A 20,581-nucleotide genomic window follows, 5' to 3' on the forward strand; every position below is an offset into this window, starting at 1 on the left:
TACACAGACCCACCTACACCACGGGCAGACGGGCTGTCCCTGAAAGATACCTTTATGGGAACATTACTCACCATATACTTGTGAGTACATATCACACAGCACTATAAATATTTATTTATTAATATCACAATACTGCACCATCAGAAAATTTCTTCTGTTTTACATGATCTTGCGCTTCCCGATGATCTTCACCCCAACCATAAGACTCTCCCCCAGCTTTCCAAAACTCTCTAAAGATTCACCTTTTTAAAGAGGCAGTCTGCTCGGCACTTAAATAAAATATATGCATTTTTGTTTGTTTTAATATATGCAGCCTTTATTACCTTTATTGAAAACTCAGTACCTAAGCTGTCGGTCAATTTGTTCCCCCGTGATTGATCAGCACAGATCCTGCTTCCCAGAGTTCACGTAAAGGACCGCCTTTGGGTTTCAATAAATACTTCCGTCGGTGTAACACAGCAGCTACAATGTATCCTTATAAGATAACATTGTCAATTGTTACAGTTTGCAGCTCAAATTGCTGGGAATATTGACAACAAATTATCCCAGACAGGAAAGTGTTGCAAAGATCTGGCACTGCTGGGGACGTGTGCTAAAACCTGCAATGGAAATTAAAGGATGCTCAGTGTCACGTACGGCACGCTGCGAGCCCGCGACCTGCATTCGGGACAAGGGTTAATACTGACGCTCGCAAGCGCTCCGAATTTTCACCCCCGCAGAGGTCCAGTAAATGAGCAATATATCTTCTCTACGGGGCAAGGATTAATACACAACTCACAACTGCCCCACTCTTCACCTTTGCAAAGGTCCCTTAAATTAGTTCTATCCTAAATTCGTCCCAATATACCACCGCCACTATAAGGGATACGTCCGAATAACTAAGAGGGCTGTCGACAGGAAGTGACCTCGCACCCTCACTGAAGCTACCATGGCCATCTTCCTTCCTGGCAATTTCTGCTCCTCATTTTCTGACATGAAGTCAGCTTTTCTCTGGCCCTCATAGCCAGCAGCTGCTTCTGGCCTTTAAATAGCAGGCAGTTGCTTCCTGTCAGTGCTCGTGCAAAGTACTGGATACCTTGTCCTGTCTGAGCTCTCCCTTGCCTTTGTGTTGCCTTCTGCCTGTCTCGACCTCGGAACCAAACCTGACTACCCTTTGCCTCGACCTCGGAACCGAACCTGACTACCCTTGCCTGTCGCCTGCCTAATCTGTAGGAAACATTCCGTGCCATACTGCATTTCATAGGCAGCGTTACTCTATAAGAGACGTTCCGTGCCATACTGCATTTCATAGGCAGTGTTACTCTATAGGAGACGTTCCGTGCCATACTGCATTTCATAGGCAGCGTTACTCTATAAGAGACGTTCCGTGCCATACTGCATTTCATAGGCAGCGTTACTCTATAGGAGACTTTCCGTGCCATACTGCATTTCATAGGCAGCGTTACTCTATAAGAAACGTTCCGTGCCATACTGCATTTCATAGGCAGTGTTACTCTATAAGAAACGTTCCGTGCCATACTGCATTTCATAGGCAGTGTTACTCTATAAGAAACGTTCCGTGCCATACTGCATTTCATAGGCAGTGTTACTCTATAAGAAACGTTCCGTGCCACACTGCATTTCATAGGCAGTGTTACTCTATAAGAGACGTTCCGTGCCACACTGCATTTCATAGGCAGTGTTACTCTATAAGAGACGTTCCGTGCCATACTGCATTTCATAGGCAGCGTTACTCTATAAGAGACGTTCCGTGCCATACTGCATTTCATAGGCAGCGTTACTCTATAAGAAACGTTCCGTGCCACACTGCATTTCATTAGCAGTTACTCAGAACATTTCTGCCTTACATAACATTGTTCCTCCCGATTTCCTCTTCTGATCAGTAGTATCAGATGAATGTATTTCCATTACAGGGCACCTGTTGAACACCCCAGGTGGTCCTTAGGGCCCCAGGGAAAACTCAACTCCGATTTATAAGATTCTTACAAATGTTAAAGAAGTAATGGTGTGTGCATTAGCACTGATGAGGACTACCCCTTGCATTAAAAAAAGAAGACAGACTTTGGGGAAGGGAAGAGTTCAAAATATGGGGGATAAAGGGAAAAACGCTTTCAGATGCGAGATTCAATACAGAGAAGGAACCGAAGATGCAGAAACCAGAAAGAGGAAATAGTCTGTCTTTATTCTGATTTCTACAAGTCAAGGCAGGTGGATAATATTGTCTGTCAGCTAATTATTTACGGTTCCCTTTTTAAAAAAATAATAATGTATATTGCCTATACATCCGTTTTAGAATGGATTCTGTAGTGTTTGAGCAGCTGTACTAGTTGTGGCAGAAAACGACATGCCATTGCTTTATTAGCTCAATGTAAAAAGTTCATAGATGCCGTTGTGTGCACAGATTTCAATGTCGTGTTTACTCTCATTGGACTCAACATTTGGCAACACCAAAGGCTTACCAATGGCCAATCCCCCTCTGGGCTTATCTGACGTGGTCTTCCAAGAGATACATGAATGGCAAAGGAGGATGAATAAACACTCCGAGGTACATGGCACAGTTAAAACTAATCATTTCAATATTAACCCCTTATCTGCCAGAGAGGCTGCCCCATTGCCAGCAAGAGGGATAAAGAATGCTCAACATTTTTTTGACATGCTAAAAGTGAAATCTGTACCTTCTTAGCAATGCACTCAGGAGTTATGTAATCAACACTTCAAACGCTGGTTTCAAAGATGCAATGCCACCATTTATTGCACAGTATGTGATCATAGGTGGCAAAGGAGTTAGCACAACTGGAGAGCACTCAGCCTTCTAACCCCCCTGCCCTTCATTGGTTTTGTGATAGACCATGAAGATGTGATGCTGTCGTGCATGAGTACATTGCAGCAGGCTGACCGGTGGCTGGGACAATGGAATTCTTCAGCAATCTGGGTCTCAAGTGACCTTCTACCGAGCTGTATATAGTGTCACTATACAAGAATGATGGGTTACAGAGCTTGGGGAACTGGAAGATGAAGGGATAAGGTCCAGGACACGCAACCAGACTCGGGTTCATAAGCAAATGACTTCAGCATGGTTTCACCTGTTCACATATATCCCACCGCCAAGTCTCTCTGTCAACCTTCAGCAGTATTGGAAGTGAAATGAGAACATACTAGTGTTGTATCGTTGATGTTAAAAAGTAAAGTTTTAAGTAACAAGAAATGTCACGATATTTTGCCAGTCTCTTTTTTTTGGGGGGGGGGGGGGGGAGGGGATGCGGGGTGAAGAAAAGTAGAAATATACAAATACTGAGGCAGCTGATGTATAGTTATACTGTATTTGTTTTATTATAAAATCTTATCTGAAACCAGTGACAAAATAAACTAATTTATAAATGTTGGAAACCACACGGCTGATTTCATTATACAATAATAATTTTAAAAAAGAATCTATATACACAATACAGTGTAATGTACAATAGGAACAATTCTTATGTTCCCAACGAAATTATTAAAAACGAGAGAAAACAGATGCAGAGAATAAAAGCGACATTTAAAACTGCTGCAATGATAATGACGCAACCCTGCGCTGCAGAAAGGAACCAAATCAGAACCAGTTCTTCGGTGGGATTCAGATGTAACCCGTGCATAGTACCGCATCAATACAATGGCACGGACACTTCGGGGCAAGCTGGTATCGCAATGGCCTGGGAGACACTGTCAATATTTAGGAATTCACCAGAACCCTTCGATGTAACCCCAAATATATATGTCTGAGACTTAGAGCCAAAACGAACGTGTCTTTAACGGAAATAAGCCACTGCTTCTTTAAGCCTTCGCCATCAGAAGGGCGCAGCTAGGCCTAGCAAAGCAGAGGTAAGTAGGCAACATGGCCGCATAATCTTGTCATTCGAAAATAACCCGGAAATAATGGTTAGAAAAACAAAACACTAAACTGATTCTGTCCAGAAACTGCAACCAACGTGATTTTGGTAAACATGTCGGTTTTCAGGTTGGAGAACGTTGAATTACGCCGTCTCTCGTCTGCTCTGGGGACGCGCTACGGGTGTCAAGTTTAGTTTCATCCGGCGATATATTCGTGAAATATTTCATCGACTGAATAGATATCCCTCTTCCTGGACACCTGCAAAGGGAGGACGAGGCGTTTATCAAGTCTAAAACCAAAACAACAACCGCTGCAAAGTCGTGGCCACTGTATCAATAAGAGAAAACAGCTGGTAGTTATATGTATTTTTACATCAGCGGGACATTTCTGCAATGACATTTTTAACCTACCTGCGCATAAGACACCTCAAACATTTTACATGTGACGGAGGCTCTGGAAAGCTCAAACACAGAGAATGAAGGTGTGTGTGTGTGATATATATATATATATACAGTGGTTGACAAATCACCAAAAAATCTACTCGCCACACAAAAAAATCTACTCGCCACCTAGTACCAAACGTGTGCTGCTTGGGCCAATATTTACTCGCCCGGGGGTTAAATCCACTCGCCCGGGGCGAGCAAATGTATAGGTTTGTCGAACACTGTATATATATATATATATATATATATAGATATATATATGTATATATAGTAGGTGATACCTTTTTTATTTGGACTAACAATTTATGTCATAGGACAAGTTTTTGAGAGTTCTCCTCTCTTCCTCAGGTCAGCAATACTGGTTTACAAAGGAATCTATGGCTAAAATCTCAATACATGCATAATACGTGGGATACTTATTGGGGACATATAGAACCAAGGTGAACTGAATGGCACTAGAATATTAAATAGGTAAAATGTGTTACTAAAAAAAGAACAGAGCCTGCGCTCCTACCAATTTGGGCTAAAATATACTAGTGACGTTTACATTTAGAACCCTAGTCTGTGCAACAAAGGAGTCATTTGGTTGCATCTTTTGATCGAAACATGATTCAAGCCGCCAACCTCATCAAGGTAACCTCCGTTTAGCAGGAACCTACACCGAATATATGCAATTTCTTGTTGTCCTACGGACTAAACTTTGTGAAGTGTGTGAAAGTGCCCTGAAGGGGTTAAATAAATGAAGCATATGCTTGTGATTTAATGCAATTAAAAGCTGGCCAAAGCCAGTATCAGAGTTCCCTTATTATAAAGGTAACTGTGGGTGCACAAATACCCTAGTGTGAGATATTAAAACTTACACACATCTCTTCTCTCTGTCAGCCATAGACACTCACCTGCTCCTCAGTAGAGGGCGATGTGGAGACTGACAATGAGCTGTATTGTACCGTTATGCTAATTGGAGAATTGGTAGTGTGCAAATGTGTGCGTGGCAAATTTAAATCTCTAGTGGGAAGGCTGTTTTGGGATCTCCGGGAGAATTCCCAGCCTCCACTATTTTTAAATCGTAGACAGGTCAAAGTTTATCGTTGAGGGCGATCATCTTTCTATATAAAACACGATGCAAACGTCGTGTCTTGCCTGCTACGCGAGGCCGATGCTAAAAGGGGAAGGGCGTTTGCGTCACTTGGTTACCTCTTGAATTTGGTGTGTTTTGCGTGACTGCATTTTGTGGAGTTTGTTTTCCAATTCGGGCAGTACCACCGTATACAGATGATCGACAATTTCTGAAAGGTACAATAGTTAGGCAGAATTTAGGACGCTGCTCATATCTAAGTAACTATTAAGTATAACACCCTAATAAAAAAATAAAATAAAAAGTAAATGACAATTCGGGGGGTGGGGGGGCGGACGACTCCACTAATCCTTGCGTGTTCCTCCAATTTGCCACTGGTGGCCATTCACACCATACAAGAGTAGAGGAAGAATACACATTTTTAGCCGTATCTGGTGACCCGCCAAATGTTGCTACACAACGATAAGTAAGAACAGTGCGCAGTTTCACGCATTACAGCGGAATTAATTGCGTCAATGAAGACAAAAAATGTATTGGAAGTAGAAAAAAAAAAAGCTCATTGTCATTTTCAATAGGGCAAACATTTCATTCAACGTCCCCTCCGGCAGCGATGGGGGTTGTTACATTCTGCAGGATTTTGTTATGTGGTTATATGATTCCCCTCCCACTAGGAATATGTTTACCTTTAAAGAGGCGCATAAGATTATAAGGGTATATGTTACAATGGATCAGAGGCCAAGAGTGACACACGGCGCTCATGTGCATGTCATTACCCAGAATTCCGGGCTGCAGGGGGAAGCACTGTGTGCCAAGTGATAATGGGGGGAAAACAGGGTTTGCAGAGCTCTCTGAGAGACGGGTAATCTCTCCGAGGACCAAAATGAACTAATTCCAGTGACATGTTTATGGGGTCTTATCTGGGTGATTGATACCCTTGTTACCCATATCTGTAATTTGTATGTATTTGTTAAAGTGAGCTTGGCAGGGGTTTCACTTCCTGTGATGTCCTCCCTCCCATCCCCCCCTTATCTTTATTGGCTCTCTGATAAGGACAGGGAAAGGGGGAAAGAAAACCTGTGAATGACAAACACTTCCCCACTCAGGGGCCCTGAAGAAATTCAACTGGCCGCCTGCGTGGGATCGCTCCTTTAAGTGACAGAACGATTTCGTGGCACCACGCCACGGTTCCACATTCGCTACACTTAGTTAGGAGGCTGCCACCCTCCGAGGCTTCTTCCTGCAAGAACTGCGCTTCTGCACATCACGGGGATGCTTACCCCACCCAATGAGACATAGGAATATGAGTGACGTTCCTCAAGCCATTACAGCAAAAAGGCACTGCAGAAGTTAAAGCACCTAAGCCCATCTGCTCGCTATTAAAAGAAATAAATAAACGTTTCTTTTCAGCACTGAAGTGTGGACGCTGCTGTATTTAGCAATGCCAGCCTTTTAACATCCTGCAGTTGCATTCCGGAGATGGGGTTCGCTTAATATTACACTCCCGGGGAAATTAAAATGGCAGCTGCCACCCGCCCACACCACAGAGGTTGCCATGGTTACAACCAAATACCATGGAAATAACAAACATTAACATTAATAAGGAACATTAACTATTGCTGCTTCAGAGAGACAGCTGGTGTCAGCGCTCCGGAGTTGCGCTGTCAGGTTATAATGGGAAAGAGAAAACCGTGAATAGGTACAAAATGTAACATGAAAACAGGAGGGGGGGGGGGGAGGGGCAACTCCAGTCCTCAAGGGCCAACGACAACTCAGGTTTTAAGGATATCCCTGCTTCAGCACAGGTGGCTCAATCAGTGGCTCGGTCGCAGACCGAGCCACTGATTGAGCCACCTGTGCTGAAGCAGGGACTGATTGAGCCACCTGTGCTGAAACAGGGATAGCCTTAAAACCTGACCTGTCGGTGGCCCTTTAGGACTGGAGTTGCGCCCCCCTCCCCCCCTGTAACATTTCGGTACTTACCTTTGAAGCTCAATTTTTGCCAGTTGGGGACATGTGTACATTTCAGGTAAAAAAACTTCACTTGGACGACGGTTGGTGGGATATTTCTGGGAGAGGGGAAGAATAACATGGGAATATGGATGTACTGGGGTACCCCGGTTTAAGGACACTCGCGAGAAAGGACATATCGCCCAATAGGCAAACGGCAGCACGTCCTGAACAGCAATACCTTGCTTGACGAGACATTTACCTCCGTAGGGGGTGCCGTTACCAGCTCTTGCAGGGCGGTGTGGGGCTATCGAAATGGCGGTTTAAATGTCCCGCGTGGCAAGAGGAAGCTGTTACGTCATCCCGAACAGCTTCCTGTTATCCCGCGTGACCGGGACCTTTAAACCTCTGGAGCCGTTACTGTCACCCACTGCGGAGGTCTGTATCTCGGGGAGCAGGGGGTCCCCGGAGCTGAAATGAATGCGGTTCTGTTTCGGAGACCCCCTGCTTTAAATCCAGTATAAAAAACATGATGGCTTTACCCGATGTAGTCAGCCACCTCTTCCCATTTCACCTGGCCGCTCTCTACCAGTCCCGAGTCATGCAACCTGCAAGTCACACAGAGATCGTTAGTTGGATACAGGGGTGCGCAAAGTTTTTAACCTGTGCCCCATTGCCTGCTTACCCTCAGGCTCGCCGCCCCTCCCTCCCCCCCCACGGCGTTGCGGGGTCGTGTGACCCATGGCAACGTAACGTCACGCCGGTTACCATGGAGGAGGTGTCGCCGAAGATCAGGTAGGAGAAGCAGCAGAGGCCTCGCGGGGTCCCCCCCCCCGGCATTTCATTTAAATACCTTGGGGGAGAACGTGGGACCTCTGAAGCCGCTGCACCCCCCCCCCCCCCCGTGGAAATTCTCCTGCCTCTCCCCGCCCCCCCACTTTGCGCGCCCCGGTGTTGGAATACAGACCTCTAGAAATAGCCTCTTTAGGTAATCTAAGCCTGCTGCCTTAAAGCCATTTCTCCTGATTATACGAATGGTTCATGAAAGATTCACTGAGTGCATAACAGCAACTAAGGGGTTAAAAACGACATTATATGCATCCAATAACGCAAATGTGGGTTCGTCTTCACTCGTACAAGTTATCCTTAAACACCGCAAATGTTATTAATAACAACGATCCCATTAACATCGGATATCGGAGATTTCAAATCTGATAGATTTGAATCTGATTACTGGTAATAAAATGTGGGGTATATACGGATAGCTTGCACGTCACACGTTAACCCCTTGGTGAAACGCGCTGGGGGCTTACGTGGCGACTTCCACTTTAGCGTGTGGTCGACGATCCCAGCGATTTTGTTCTGGCAGCGCTTTTGTTTCCGGTTATCTGTATCTGCAATGGTCCTTACCATTTAATGAGATTAATTCTTGCCTCTAAACCCGAAGCCCCTTGAAACACATTAACTCCGTTGTTCATCCGTAGAAAGAGAATATCAATCCTAAAGGAGAAAAAAAAAAAGGCACCAAGATAAAACTGAAGCATCTTTCCGACTCGTGAATTTGAGCTACTACGGGTGGGGGCCCTCTTCCCAAACACCCCCTCCATGCAACACTCTTATCCAGGAAAGACATTCCTTGCTCGTTTCCAAATCTTGACATTAAGCATGGCTAGGTTAGTTTAAGGAAGCGGACTGCATTGCGTAGCTGTTTACAACATTTTCTGTGAGAGTGAATAGCGATTCTCCCTCTAAGAAATCAAGTCTGAGGTTAACAAATAAATAATGAAAAAAACACATATTTCCATCCTTTTTGCAGACGGTATACAGGCATACCCCGCATTAACGTACGCAATGGGACCGGAGCATGTATGTAAAGCGAAAATGTACTTAAAGTGAAGCACTCCCTTTTTCCCACTGATCGATGCATGTACTGTACTGAAATCGTCATATACGTGCATAACTTTTGTAAATAACGCATGTGTAACACGCTCTATAGTCTCCCCGCTTGCGCACAGCTTTGGTACAGGTAGGGAGCCGGTATTGCTGTTCAGGACATGCTGACAGGCGCATGCGTGTGCTGCTGTTTGTCTATTGAGCGAGATGTACTTACTCGCGAGTGTACTTAAAGTGAGTGTACTTAAACCGGGGTATGCCTGTATTATGTATTTGGTACCATTCAATGCGTGTACTGATACCTGATCATATAATACCATATATCTATGTTCTTGATACCTCTACATCTACACATATATATTTATATAGATGTAGGAGGTATATGTACTGTGTTAGCCGAGCTTAATAATCAAAACCAAATAGTCGATACCATTCTGTGGCTAACGAAATGCTTTTACTTGTGCGAGCTTTCGAGATACACTGATCTCTTCTTTCGGCGATGTTACAATGGATTAAGCCAAAAAAATAAAAATCTTAGAAACAAGGCAACCCCTCCCCCCCTGTGCAGTATGCAATTTATGACTTATGGTGTTAAATGGTCCTTGAATACTTGTGATGTAAGGGAATGCATGTGTGTGTGTGTGTAAATCTTAATTAATAAAGCGCCCACAGTGTATACAATGCTTTACAAAAGGTGTGTGTGGAGGGGGAGTGTGACAATGGTGTGGGTAGGTGTAGAAATGTAGGAGGGAGTTGCATATCTGTACATGTGTGTGGCTACTATGTAGTCCCTATTGGTATATAGGGCTAGAATAACATAGTGCATTTCTATGTGTAAGAGACAGGTGTGAGTAGTGACTTCATATAACGCAGTATTAATAGACGTGGGCTTTAGCACTCATGGAAAGAGAATTCTCTTGTGTAGTGGCTCATGAAACTGCGGTCTCGGTTTAGGCCACCGGTGTGTGTCCCAAACAATTTCATAAATTTGTATTCATGCAACCGTCTCTGTTTTAGTGTTCTAAGATTACCTTTGAGAATGGCCACCTTCAGATCGATATCGAGATATAGATATAAAAATTATAATACAGAATGTAAAAAAAATAAATGGTATAATAGAGGAATTACCACTTTGTTCTACACTGTGTCCAGTTTCTTGTCTGGACCTGTTCTTCGATTTGAACCCATGGGATTCCCTTGTAGAGTTTTTCCTTCGTGATGGCTTCAGTCTCCCGATTGGCTCCCATGGGATTCTTCCCCTCCGAATCGTCATTATCCAAAGAGTCCAGGACAAACGTTTTTACAGCGGAGACCAACCTGTTTAACTCTTCATTACTCCAGGCCCCACGATTGATCTCTAAACCCCTCCCACAAGAGAACAAACATTTAGCACAGTGTATGGTAATATCAACAAAGGCCTTTGGTTTGGAAGACCCTGGTCACCTGCTTGCATTACTCATTCCAAAGACATTATGGAACTAGAAGAAGTGCAGAAAAGAGTCACCACATGAATCAAGGGGATGGATAATATGATTTGTGAGGCGAGGCTAGCTAAATTTGATTTGTTTACATAGGGGATATGATAACTATATACAAATATATTTGGGGACAGTACAAGGAGCTTTCAAAAGAACTACACATCCCACGGGCAGTACAAACGACACGAGGTCATCCCTTGAGGTTGGAGGAAAGGAGATTTCACCAGCGACAAAGGAAAGGGTTCTTTACAATAAGGGCCATTACAATGTGGGATTCATTACCCATGGAGACTGTGATGGCAGATACAATAGATATGTTAAAAAAAAAGTTGGACATATTTTATAAAGGGAAGGTATACAGGGATATAACAAATAAGTAAATATGGGAAGGATGTTGATCCAGGGAGTAATCCGATTGCCAATATTTGGAGTTAGGAAGGAATTTATTTTCCCCCCTATGAGATATCATTGGATGATATGTCACTGGGGTTTTTTGTTTGCCTTCCTCTGGGTCAATATACTGTAAATACAAATATAGGATAAAGTATCTGTTGTCTAAATTTAGCATAGGTTGAACTTGATGGACGCATGTCTTGTCAACCTCATCTACTATGTAACTCTCACCATGAAATAAATATGCAAAAAAGGTACATTCAGCTATGACGGGTGCTAAGCTAAGCTCGCCATTTATGAATGGGAGTCAAGGCGTGCTCATGTTTTGCACCCTTTTGTGGATCTGGGCCAATGTTGGGACAGAAAGTAGACACCAGGTCTGTCATGTTTGTTCTACAACCTTCCTCCTCCACCACCAGTTTACAAAACATAGTGCCCTTCCGGCCTTCTGTGGGTGTTGGGATACAGACACAGGACATTCAAGGCAGGCAGTGAGCCATCAGTAGCCAATGCCATATTGGGGTCTTTGCTCTTAACAGAAGCTTTATAGGTTTGGAGAGGTACTCTCATGTAGGGGGTCTTCAAGAAGGAAAAGCCCAATTTTAGTGTTTCAGTATTTGTACAGATTTCTTTCTACTTGAATCGTGGACTATCTACACCAGGGGTGGCCAACGCCAGCCCTCAAGGGCCACCAACAGGTCAGGTTTTAAGGATATCCCTGCTTCAGCACATGTGGCTCAGTCTCTGCGTCAGCACAAGTGGCTCAATCAGTCCATGCTTCAGCACAGATGGCTCAGTCCCTGTGTCAGCACAGGTGGCCCAGTGGCTCAGTGGTCACCTGTGCTGCAGCAGGGATATCCTTAAAACCTGACCTGTTGGTGGACTGGAGTTGACCACCACTGCATTGTACCATAATTCACCTGGTTGTGAAGAGCACTTGTGTGCAAAGATCTCCACTACGTGGAGGAGTCCAAGAGCTTGACTTTCTTTTGATTAACAGCACACATCTGTTACTTTACAACCTGATTACCTCGCCTGAGCTGGGAGGCCTTTAACTGCACAGCAACGTTATTACGTCCTACTAAGTTCCCAACAGTCGTCCACTTGTTTCCGTGCAGGGACCAGCCTTTCTTTAAATTCCGCACCTCTTCCTCTGAGAAACTGAAATGGGCAGAACAAAGGTCGTTAGGTGGGGACACCAAGAAGACCGTGGCCCAATTGAAACCAAGACGGAAAGCATGGAACGGCCACGGCTAAATCGGCATCAAGGTACTGACCGCCCCTTATTGCTCGATGTGTCAAACAGCTTCCGCCCTCGGTGACTCACTTCATGTACTGTGCGAGGTATCCCTTCAGCTGCAGAGAATTCAGACGTAAAGTCAACCAAAACAACCCCCAAAGAGTTTTTACAGATAAGTGCACGATGCTTAAAAAGGTGCCTTCCAAGTTGAATACATACAGTACTTTTTTCCCCCAGAATGGGTGGGAGGCCGGGGGTCTCCGGAGGTGAACCGCATATCCGGGGACCACCTGGTTCCCGAGATACCTGGAGGGGGGGGGGGAGGAGGAGGGGGAAGATGCCGCTGGTACTTCCTGGTTGTTTAGATCTCCTGCGTCACGCTGGGCAATAGGAAGCTGTGATGAATGGCGTTGCAGCTTTTTATTAGCGGGACATATAAACCTCCAGTTTGTTTCCCCTGGAGGGGAGGAACAGGTGTCACCTTCCTCTTTAATTATCTTGGGTACCATAGGCTCCTCGGAATCGAAATGAACCCTTTAGGTGCCCCAGGATGTGCTAGTTTTCCAGTGGCACTCTGGTGCCGCTGACCCTCCAGCAACCAAAGGGTTAATGCAGTTCAGCTATGGGGACCCCCGGTATCCCACCCCTATATAAAATATGGGGGGGGGGGAGGGGGACTGCTCTTTAAAAGCTGCATCATTAATAAGCCCCCCCGCCCACCCTAAATAATACAGCCAAGAAACAAGATATTCACCAATTCTGTAGCTGAAGTTGTACATTTTCTTTAACTTGTTAATGACGGACTTCTCCTCCGGGTACTTGTAGCTGCAAAAGAGCTTCTCTGCGTCTGTTATTCCCGTCAGGGCCATAAACTCCTCCACATTTTTTGTCAGCTGTTTGTTCTCTTCCGTGGTGAATCTGCCAGACTGAAAGGTGATCCCTGGAACACAAACCGTGGTGTACAAATGTAGATCAGGGGTGGCCAACTCCAGTCCTTGAATAAGCCACCCCTGCTGAAGCAGGGATATCCTTACAACTTGAAACTGTCGGTGGCCCTTGAGGACTGAGTTGGCCACGCCTGATGTAGACCTTTTGCATGCTATCCTGGTTTCCTCTGGCGATCGGAGCCATCAACTCTTGTTGGAGACTCCCGGTCTAAAAGCCAACACGCTACAGATGTAGCAAGACTCGCTGTCCCAAACAAGCCAAAGTCTGCAGCGCCGCGGGACAGTGTCTAACCGTGATTGCGCTGCGGGTCAATGCTTCTGAATGGGATCCTCCGGCAGCATTAATCCTTCGGTGCCGGGCGCCAAGACATTAAGTGTTGCTACATCTGTAGTTCCCGGCAATAGGCCACTACACCAGCAATGGGCTAGTTACACAGTAGATGAGATATCAAGTCCAACCTATGCTAAATGTAGACGCCAGATACTTTATCCTATATCCGTACTTACAGTATATTGATCCAGAGGAATGCAAACAAAAAACCCCAGTGACACATCATCCAATGATATATCATAAGGGGAAAAATAAATTCCTTCCTGACGCCAAGAGTTGGCAATCAGATTACTCCCTGGATCAACATCCTTCTCATGTTTACTTATTCGGTATCTCCCTGTATACCTTTCCTTTCTAAAAAGATGTCCAACCTTTTTTTGAACATATCAGCTACACTATGCCTGGATAAATCTCTGCCCAGACCGTTACCTGCAGCATGGGCTGCCGGCAATCCTATCACCGGAAAGTGTTGCATCTTAAGGACCACTACCCACGTCGCCCTAAAAAAAAATCTAGCAGTAGCCCACCTTTCTTTTTTGCCACTTTGACTCTTTCCAAGTCCTCGCTAAGTAAGAGGCAGACTGTGGACGCTTTTAGTTTCTTCAAGTTTGGGAAAAACTCCTCAAGGATACGTAGATCTTTTTTGCGGGCGTGTGCTACATTTCTTGCTCTGCGGCCACTTTTCTGTCGACCGCCTGGTCTAGAAAAGACTGTGTCATCTGTCACTTCAGCGGAATCGTCCAGCCTAGGAAAATGAAAACAGAAAAAAAAGCAAATGTACCAAAACTATGTAAAAAACAAATAAAGAGCACCAGCTAATAAAATTGAGTTCTAAGTTCATTAAGAATAGATCACAGATAATAATAAATCTTCCGTATCCACGTTGGTCCAAGCTCAGTAACCTCAACACAAGCCTGTAGATCAAGGGTGGGCAACTCCAGTCCTCAAGGGCCTGCTTCAGCACAGGTGGCTCAATCAGTGGTTCAGTCGAAGACTGAGCCACCTGTGCTGAAGCAGGGATATCCTTAAACCGGACATATTGGTGGCCCTTGAGGACAGGAGTTGCCCACCCCTGCAGTGGATGCTTAAATCGGTCGCTATAGCTAATGCCAACTTTCCATCCCATTGTTGAATCTCCTTCAGAAGCTCAATCCAACAATGGCTCATTGCCGCCAATAAATCTGGCTACCTGCTGGCTACTTCCTTTATTGTGTAGCCTGGGCCTTCTCTACATCGGTAAGAAAGTTATTAGTAAAGTCGGATGCAAAATGTTTAAAACATAAGTCAGTGCAGCTGGTGGCCCGCAAAGAGCTGGATTATTTACAAGTTGTGACATGGTAAGTTGGACCTGCCTGAAAGTCCTTTGTAGATGTTGCTCTACTTGAGCTTTTGAAACGGCAAATATATCTAATTAGGACATTTTTAGAAAGACTATTATGGTATCAAAATATCATGTAAAACAACCATTTAGACGGTTTATAAAATGTGTCATAAGTTGCTTATATAGTAACTAGAACATTGGGTAATGTGCAGTGTAAATAGTGTTTTTGTCAATGGTTTGACTGGTCTCCCAGGGGACAGAATTGGGACCCACTCTGATACAATGTATCCATGATGCAAGAACACATTCTGATCTCACCTGCCATCTTCCTCGTTCACGCGCCGGTTTTCCAAACCTTCCTCCATACCGATTGTTTGGTCAGTCTCAGCATGGACCTCTGCTCCAGGCTCCTCGTCCTCTGCTCCAGGCTCCTCGTCCTCTGCCCGTTTCTTTTTCTTTTTCCTCGCGCGTGTTGTTGAGTCACCAGATCTCTCAGACTGCCCTGACTCTGCCACTTTATCAGCACCACTCCGTGTGTCACAATCGGGGCCTGGTAAGTCCAGTTCCCCGGCTTCTTCAGACCTCCTGCGCTTCCGGGATTTCTTTTTCTTCTTCTTCCTGGTCTCCGGTGAAGTGGGCTCGTTTGACCCGCCCATGTCAAGTTGTGACTCTTCCGTCACGTCTGCAGAGATCTCCTCCTCTGGTCTCTCTTGCAAAGTCTTGTGTTTCTTTTTCCTGTCTTTCTTTGCGCTTTTAACTGCCGGGGTTTCACTTTCGCTGCTGATCTCAGCTGCTTGTTGGGTTTCTCCGCCATGTTTTTTTGTCTTGCCTTCTCTGGTGGCCTCAGAGATTGATTCAGTTGACAATACAAAACCTCTCTCCTGGCTCCGGTCACGTTTGTGCTTTTTCTTTTTTCTTTTCTTGCTCGCGATTAGCGAGTTGTCTACATCAGGCTCACCCAGAAATGTAGCTCCTAGAAACATAACAAAATAAACATGAAGATCGAAGAATTTCTGACCTTTTAACCCTTCCAGATGTTAACTGGACCCAAAATGAATCTCGTTGCTGCTGGCTGGGATTCGCCAAGATGACTGTGAAAGGCTTAACAAACGAAACGTTATGAAGACCTTTCCATGCATCCTTAAACCGGCATTACTAGAATGGTGGCGTTTTTTTTAACACCATATTCACAACCTGCTGTATATTTTTTCATGGGCTCGTGAATCTCAATGGTGTGTGGACCTGCGACTCAGTGCACAGTGAAATGTGACCGTCCGCGCATCAGATGAAACAGGCATCTGCTGTCCAGTTATTCATGTGTTACAACATCTGGGCTCTTCAAGCAGTTCTCCGAAGGGGGCCAGATCAGAAAACATCGAGGACTAGAAGGGCCAAAAACTTATTGTAATGTCATTTATGATAAGGACTTGAAAATGATAATATTTTCATATTGCGCAGGCATTTATATCATATGTGCCAGATATAGTTACATGACTGTAACTTACAGGTGCGTTTCAGTGTGAATATTGCACTTGGCTCCTAATTTCATACTACTGTAGTTGCTTAAGCAGCTGAGAGTTAAAGGGTCTCTTCAAGGCATTTCACAGGCCACCAGTTGAAGAGCCCTGTATTTACATGATACCACTGGGACACATTCAAGGGTCACAGAGAGCAGGAGAAACACAAAATAGATATGGGAATTGTTGTATGACACTAACAGATACAAGATTGCCAGAAGAGGTTTTTAAGGTTTGTTTTCTGTGTTATACCAGTGTTTCAAGATTACATTATTCATTTGTTTTATACATCCATATGGTGTTCAGCAATGGTTCCTGTATTACCTGCGGAGTCCCAGATCGCTGAAGCAGGCACATCCTCTTCTCTGCCACTGCTCCCCATGGCAGCAGCTGGGCTGCAAGTCAATTCTGGAACCTCTTCAACATCTGGCATTGCAGAATCTTCTAAACTGGTGCAGAGAACGGGGAAATGCAGACTAAGAATTACCAAACCCAACGGATAAGGATCAGCATGGAAACCATCCAACATACCACTGCCAGGTGCAGAACAGAGTACACCACCAGTAAGATATTTGTATGCAGGTTTATTAATGTAACACTTGGTAGAAAGAGGTGACGGCAGAGCTATAAAAACGCTTTTTGGCACGGAACGTGTTTGCAGTCTCGGGGTCCCCCACACCCTACTGAAGCTTTGGAAACAAGTTTTGATATTGCTTTCTACCATGCGGCCTTCGGGCTCTTTTTTGTTCGTTTTTATTGCTGCAGGTCTTTCTACCAAGTGATTTATAGCAATCAGGCTGCACGCCATATTAAGTTCCTACTGGAAGAAGAAGACCCGGGATACACAGAGGACAGGCGCAGTTGGTTGCTGAAGACCCCAGGGTGGTCCGCTTGAGCGCAGAATACAGATGGATTATATGTGTAGTTAGTACTGCATACCCTGCAGACAAGGGCACTGAGAATTGGATTTATCACGATTTTACATGCTTACTGCAACACAACTGCACAAATCTGCTTAAGAAAATGACTGCGCAGCTGCGTTAGTTCTAAAAGTAGACCTGCCTCACAAACTGCATGTATCTTGTATTTGCAAAAACCTGACACTTGGGGGGGGTTCTATATCCGTCAAAACGGCTGATTGGGTTGACTGCGGCCACAATTCATTGAAGTCAATGGGGAATTTTCGTCCCGATCGGCCGCTTCAGTGGATATAGATTAAGCATTTGGTATGTAAGGCCCTTAATATAGTGGGGATGCACGGCAGTTATAGTTGGCTGTGGTTAGCCAGCCATTGTATGATAGGGCCGCGTGCGCACGCACGGCAGTGAGAGTGGAGCCGGGCGATAGCGGGGAAGACTCCAAAAAGTAAGTATTTGTGCCGCTACCGCAATGTGTATGTGTTTATGTACAATATTAATAAATAATTTATTCTCACAGCATGTCTTTTTTTTCATTTTTAATACACACACACACACACACAGCTTCCCCAGTGACACACAAACACACACAGTACCTTCCAAACCTGTCGCTCACAGCAGCACGGACCGTACACACAAAAAGTGTGCGTCACATGCACAAGCGTTCGCACAGGCACGCGCGCCCACTATATTACTGACCTGCAACTCCATATCACCGACAGTCATTACATAGTGTTAAAGCCTTACCTTGCTTTTAATCTTTTCTTCGGCTTTTCTGAACCCCTTAAGAGCACCTTCAGTTCTGCGGAGGGCACATCAGGCAGCGTCCCATCGCGTTCTGTAAAATCCTCCAACACCGCCTTACACTTTCTCTTCTTTTTCTTTAAGGGAGGGAAAGGGATTTCTGCTAACCCCTCCACTTCTGTCTCTCCTTCTCTTATCTGGGGGTCCCCGACCTGCAGGACCTCCTGCAGCTCAGCTCTGAGTTTTAGCTTCTTCCCTTTCTTCGTAGTTCTGGCCTCTTGGGCATCAGCTTGACAGCCGACTTCAGAGCTCTCCATGGAAGATTTTCTGTGCTTCTTATGCTTCTTTTTAACTTCACGGTCGCCGACATCAAGAACTTGGCCGTGACCTGCAGACACAACTTCTGCTTCTGATGTTTCCCTTAATGTTCTCTCTCTGCTTTTCTTCTTCTTCTTCTTCTTCTTCTTCTTCTCACCGGTGGGAAACATATCCATATCGCCTTACTCTTAAAGACATAGAAACAAAGAATGGGATGACTGAAGGCCCACGTGGCTCGCCTCGGCTGTCAATTTTCCTACCTGCTGTGAAACCTCCGACCCGATTTGAGCCTTGGTTTTCTTTTGTGTTTAAGATATAGCCCTTACCCCCTCTGCTGGGAGGCGGTTCCACGTATCTACCACCCTATCTCTTAAGAAGTACTTCCTCACATTCCCCTCAGCCTACCATCCTCCAGCTACTTCTAGCACTTCTCTTTCGCTGACATATGCTTCCCTCCAGTACTTAAAAAAATATATATATCATATCCCCCTCTCCCTTCCATCCTTTAACCCTTTGAGTGCCACAGCCTCCCATCATGTAACCGCTTCAAGAAGGAGCGGCTCAGTGAGTAAAGACACTCACTCTGTAAACAATGACACGAAGTCGGAACCAGGGGGAAGCTGGTTGAATTCCCGATGTTGGGACCTTGGGCAAGTCACTTTATCTCCCTGTGCCTCAGGCACCCCAAACATAAGATTGTAAGCTCATCTGGGCAGGGTTTGAATCTGTAAAAAAAACAAAAAAAAAACCTGTGTACTATACAGTAACTGTGAAGTGCCTTGAGTCCCATTGGGGGGAAAGCACTATATGAAATAAAGTTATTGTCACAGATGATGGAAAGGAATGGGAGGCGTCTTTCCACCTTCCGTTCAGATCGCGTCCTGCGCTCCATAGGATGCGCTCAGGATTTTTAGACGTAGGTATTACATCTTGGGGCCACGTGGGTGTCAGACCCCATGCTGTAGTAGCTACGTTAAGGAGCACTCAAAGGGTTAAGCTGTGCATACATTGGAGATAATTGAGTGGTACTTGGAAAGTGTCAGAAAAAAGGAGGCGGTAGCAAACCTGGAAAACTAGGAGGAAAATGACAATGACACTGACTCTAAAGCAAGGGAGTCATCGTGTGACCCAGGGCAAATCGTTCTATTCCCTGTGCCTCAGGCACCACAATTAGACTGTAAACTCTACAGGGCAGGGACTCCTTGTGCCTGCAAAATTATATGTGCAGCTCTGCTGTCGGCTATAGAATAAAAGCATGATATATATATATCTATATAGATATAGATATATATATATATATAAATCCAGAACAGGGCACACACAAAACTGAATATGCAATCAAGAGAGGGTGAATACCATATATCACTAGAAGCAGCTATGGAAATATTACAATGCAGACAATACAGGGATGTGACAGACACACACACACACACACACACACACACACACACACACACACACGTGGCAGTGAAAGGGTTAATGTTATCTTGCCAGTCTGTCAGTAAAATTATATATTTTTTATTTTTTTGTATGCAAACTTCGTTCAACCAAATGGCGAAATAGATCATATGTGTATTTTCTCCCTGATAAAAGTTCCCCTCCCCAGTGCCCAGGTTACTGCTGTTTCCCTGACTAGTGTTCTTTCTAACACACGTGGGGGGACACGCATCCCTCCCAATCTGGGTTTTGTAACAACCTCCCACCTCCACCCCACAAGCTGGGCGCTAAACAAAGCCCCCGCATGTATCCGGGCAGGAAAAGGGGCACGCGGACCGTGTAACTCACCCTCTTGTGTTTCCCCGGAAGTGGTCACCGGCTGGGGCAAAGTGGAAAGGTCACTGGCAAGATGGCGGCGCCCTGCTATCGCGTTACCATAGAGACCATTGCATCCACATTGGAGCAGGGTTCAAACTGGGGGGGCGGGGGGTAAGGTGAGGAGAGCTCAAAAGCGTGATGCAATATGGGTCAGAGGTTGGACTCAGAGGCTGATGCAGATAGAACAATTTTCACATGTTAAACCCAATTTTGCTTGTAGTTGACCCTTGTGTGCCCTGTAAAATAAAATTAAAAGATATATATATACACACAAACACACACACACATACACACACACTCACTCTTTAAGTTATGGTGGGTGAAAAAGGTAACA

The 20,581-nt window shown here is 45.0% G+C and overlaps 1 protein-coding gene across 5 annotated transcripts; it reads right to left on the reverse strand.

Annotated features, from left to right (window-relative positions):
• Positions 1 to 3,308: 3,308 nt before the first annotated feature.
• TTF1 (transcription termination factor 1) lies at positions 3,309 to 20,253 on the reverse strand. 5 transcript variants are annotated; one of them, XM_075578744.1, is made up of 15 exons: positions 20,218 to 20,233; positions 19,015 to 19,157; positions 18,118 to 18,619; positions 16,778 to 16,902; positions 15,255 to 15,909; positions 14,143 to 14,360; positions 13,092 to 13,277; positions 12,375 to 12,453; positions 12,128 to 12,258; positions 10,355 to 10,583; positions 8,744 to 8,833; positions 7,876 to 7,941; positions 7,367 to 7,452; positions 5,506 to 5,597; positions 3,309 to 4,126 (listed from the first exon to the last, which is right to left on the reverse strand). In XM_075578744.1, exons 3-15 carry the CDS (start codon positions 18,606 to 18,608, stop codon positions 4,064 to 4,066), a joined length of 2,511 nt encoding a protein of 836 aa, XP_075434859.1. In that variant the 5' UTR covers positions 18,609 to 18,619; positions 19,015 to 19,157; positions 20,218 to 20,233; the 3' UTR covers positions 3,309 to 4,063. The 5 variants fall into 5 exon arrangements, with proteins under 5 accessions (XP_075434859.1, XP_075434860.1, XP_075434858.1 ...); XM_075578745.1 differs by lacking the exon at positions 19,015 to 19,157 and having other exon boundaries at positions 20,218 to 20,253; XM_075578743.1 differs by lacking the exon at positions 20,218 to 20,233 and having other exon boundaries at positions 19,015 to 19,658.
• Positions 20,254 to 20,581: the final 328 nt, after the last annotated feature.

Source organism: Ascaphus truei, chromosome 21 (genome assembly GCF_040206685.1).
Source record: "Ascaphus truei isolate aAscTru1 chromosome 21, aAscTru1.hap1, whole genome shotgun sequence".
NCBI lineage: Eukaryota > Metazoa > Chordata > Amphibia > Anura > Ascaphidae > Ascaphus > Ascaphus truei.

Bases quoted from the DNA above. Each gene is read 5' to 3' on its own strand.
- TTF1 (XM_075578745.1), bottom strand. From the start codon at position 18,608: ATGGATATGTTTCCCACCGGTGAGAAGAAGAAGAAGAAGAAGAAGAAG. The intron at 12,454-13,091 runs GTGAATATCTTG...AATTCTCTGCAG, and splicing joins CAACTTCAGCTACAGAATTG to CTGAAGGGATACCTCGCACA. The intron at 8,834-10,354 runs GTAATTCCTCTA...TTTCTCCTTTAG, and splicing joins ACACAGTGTAGAACAAAGTG to GATTGATATTCTCTTTCTAC.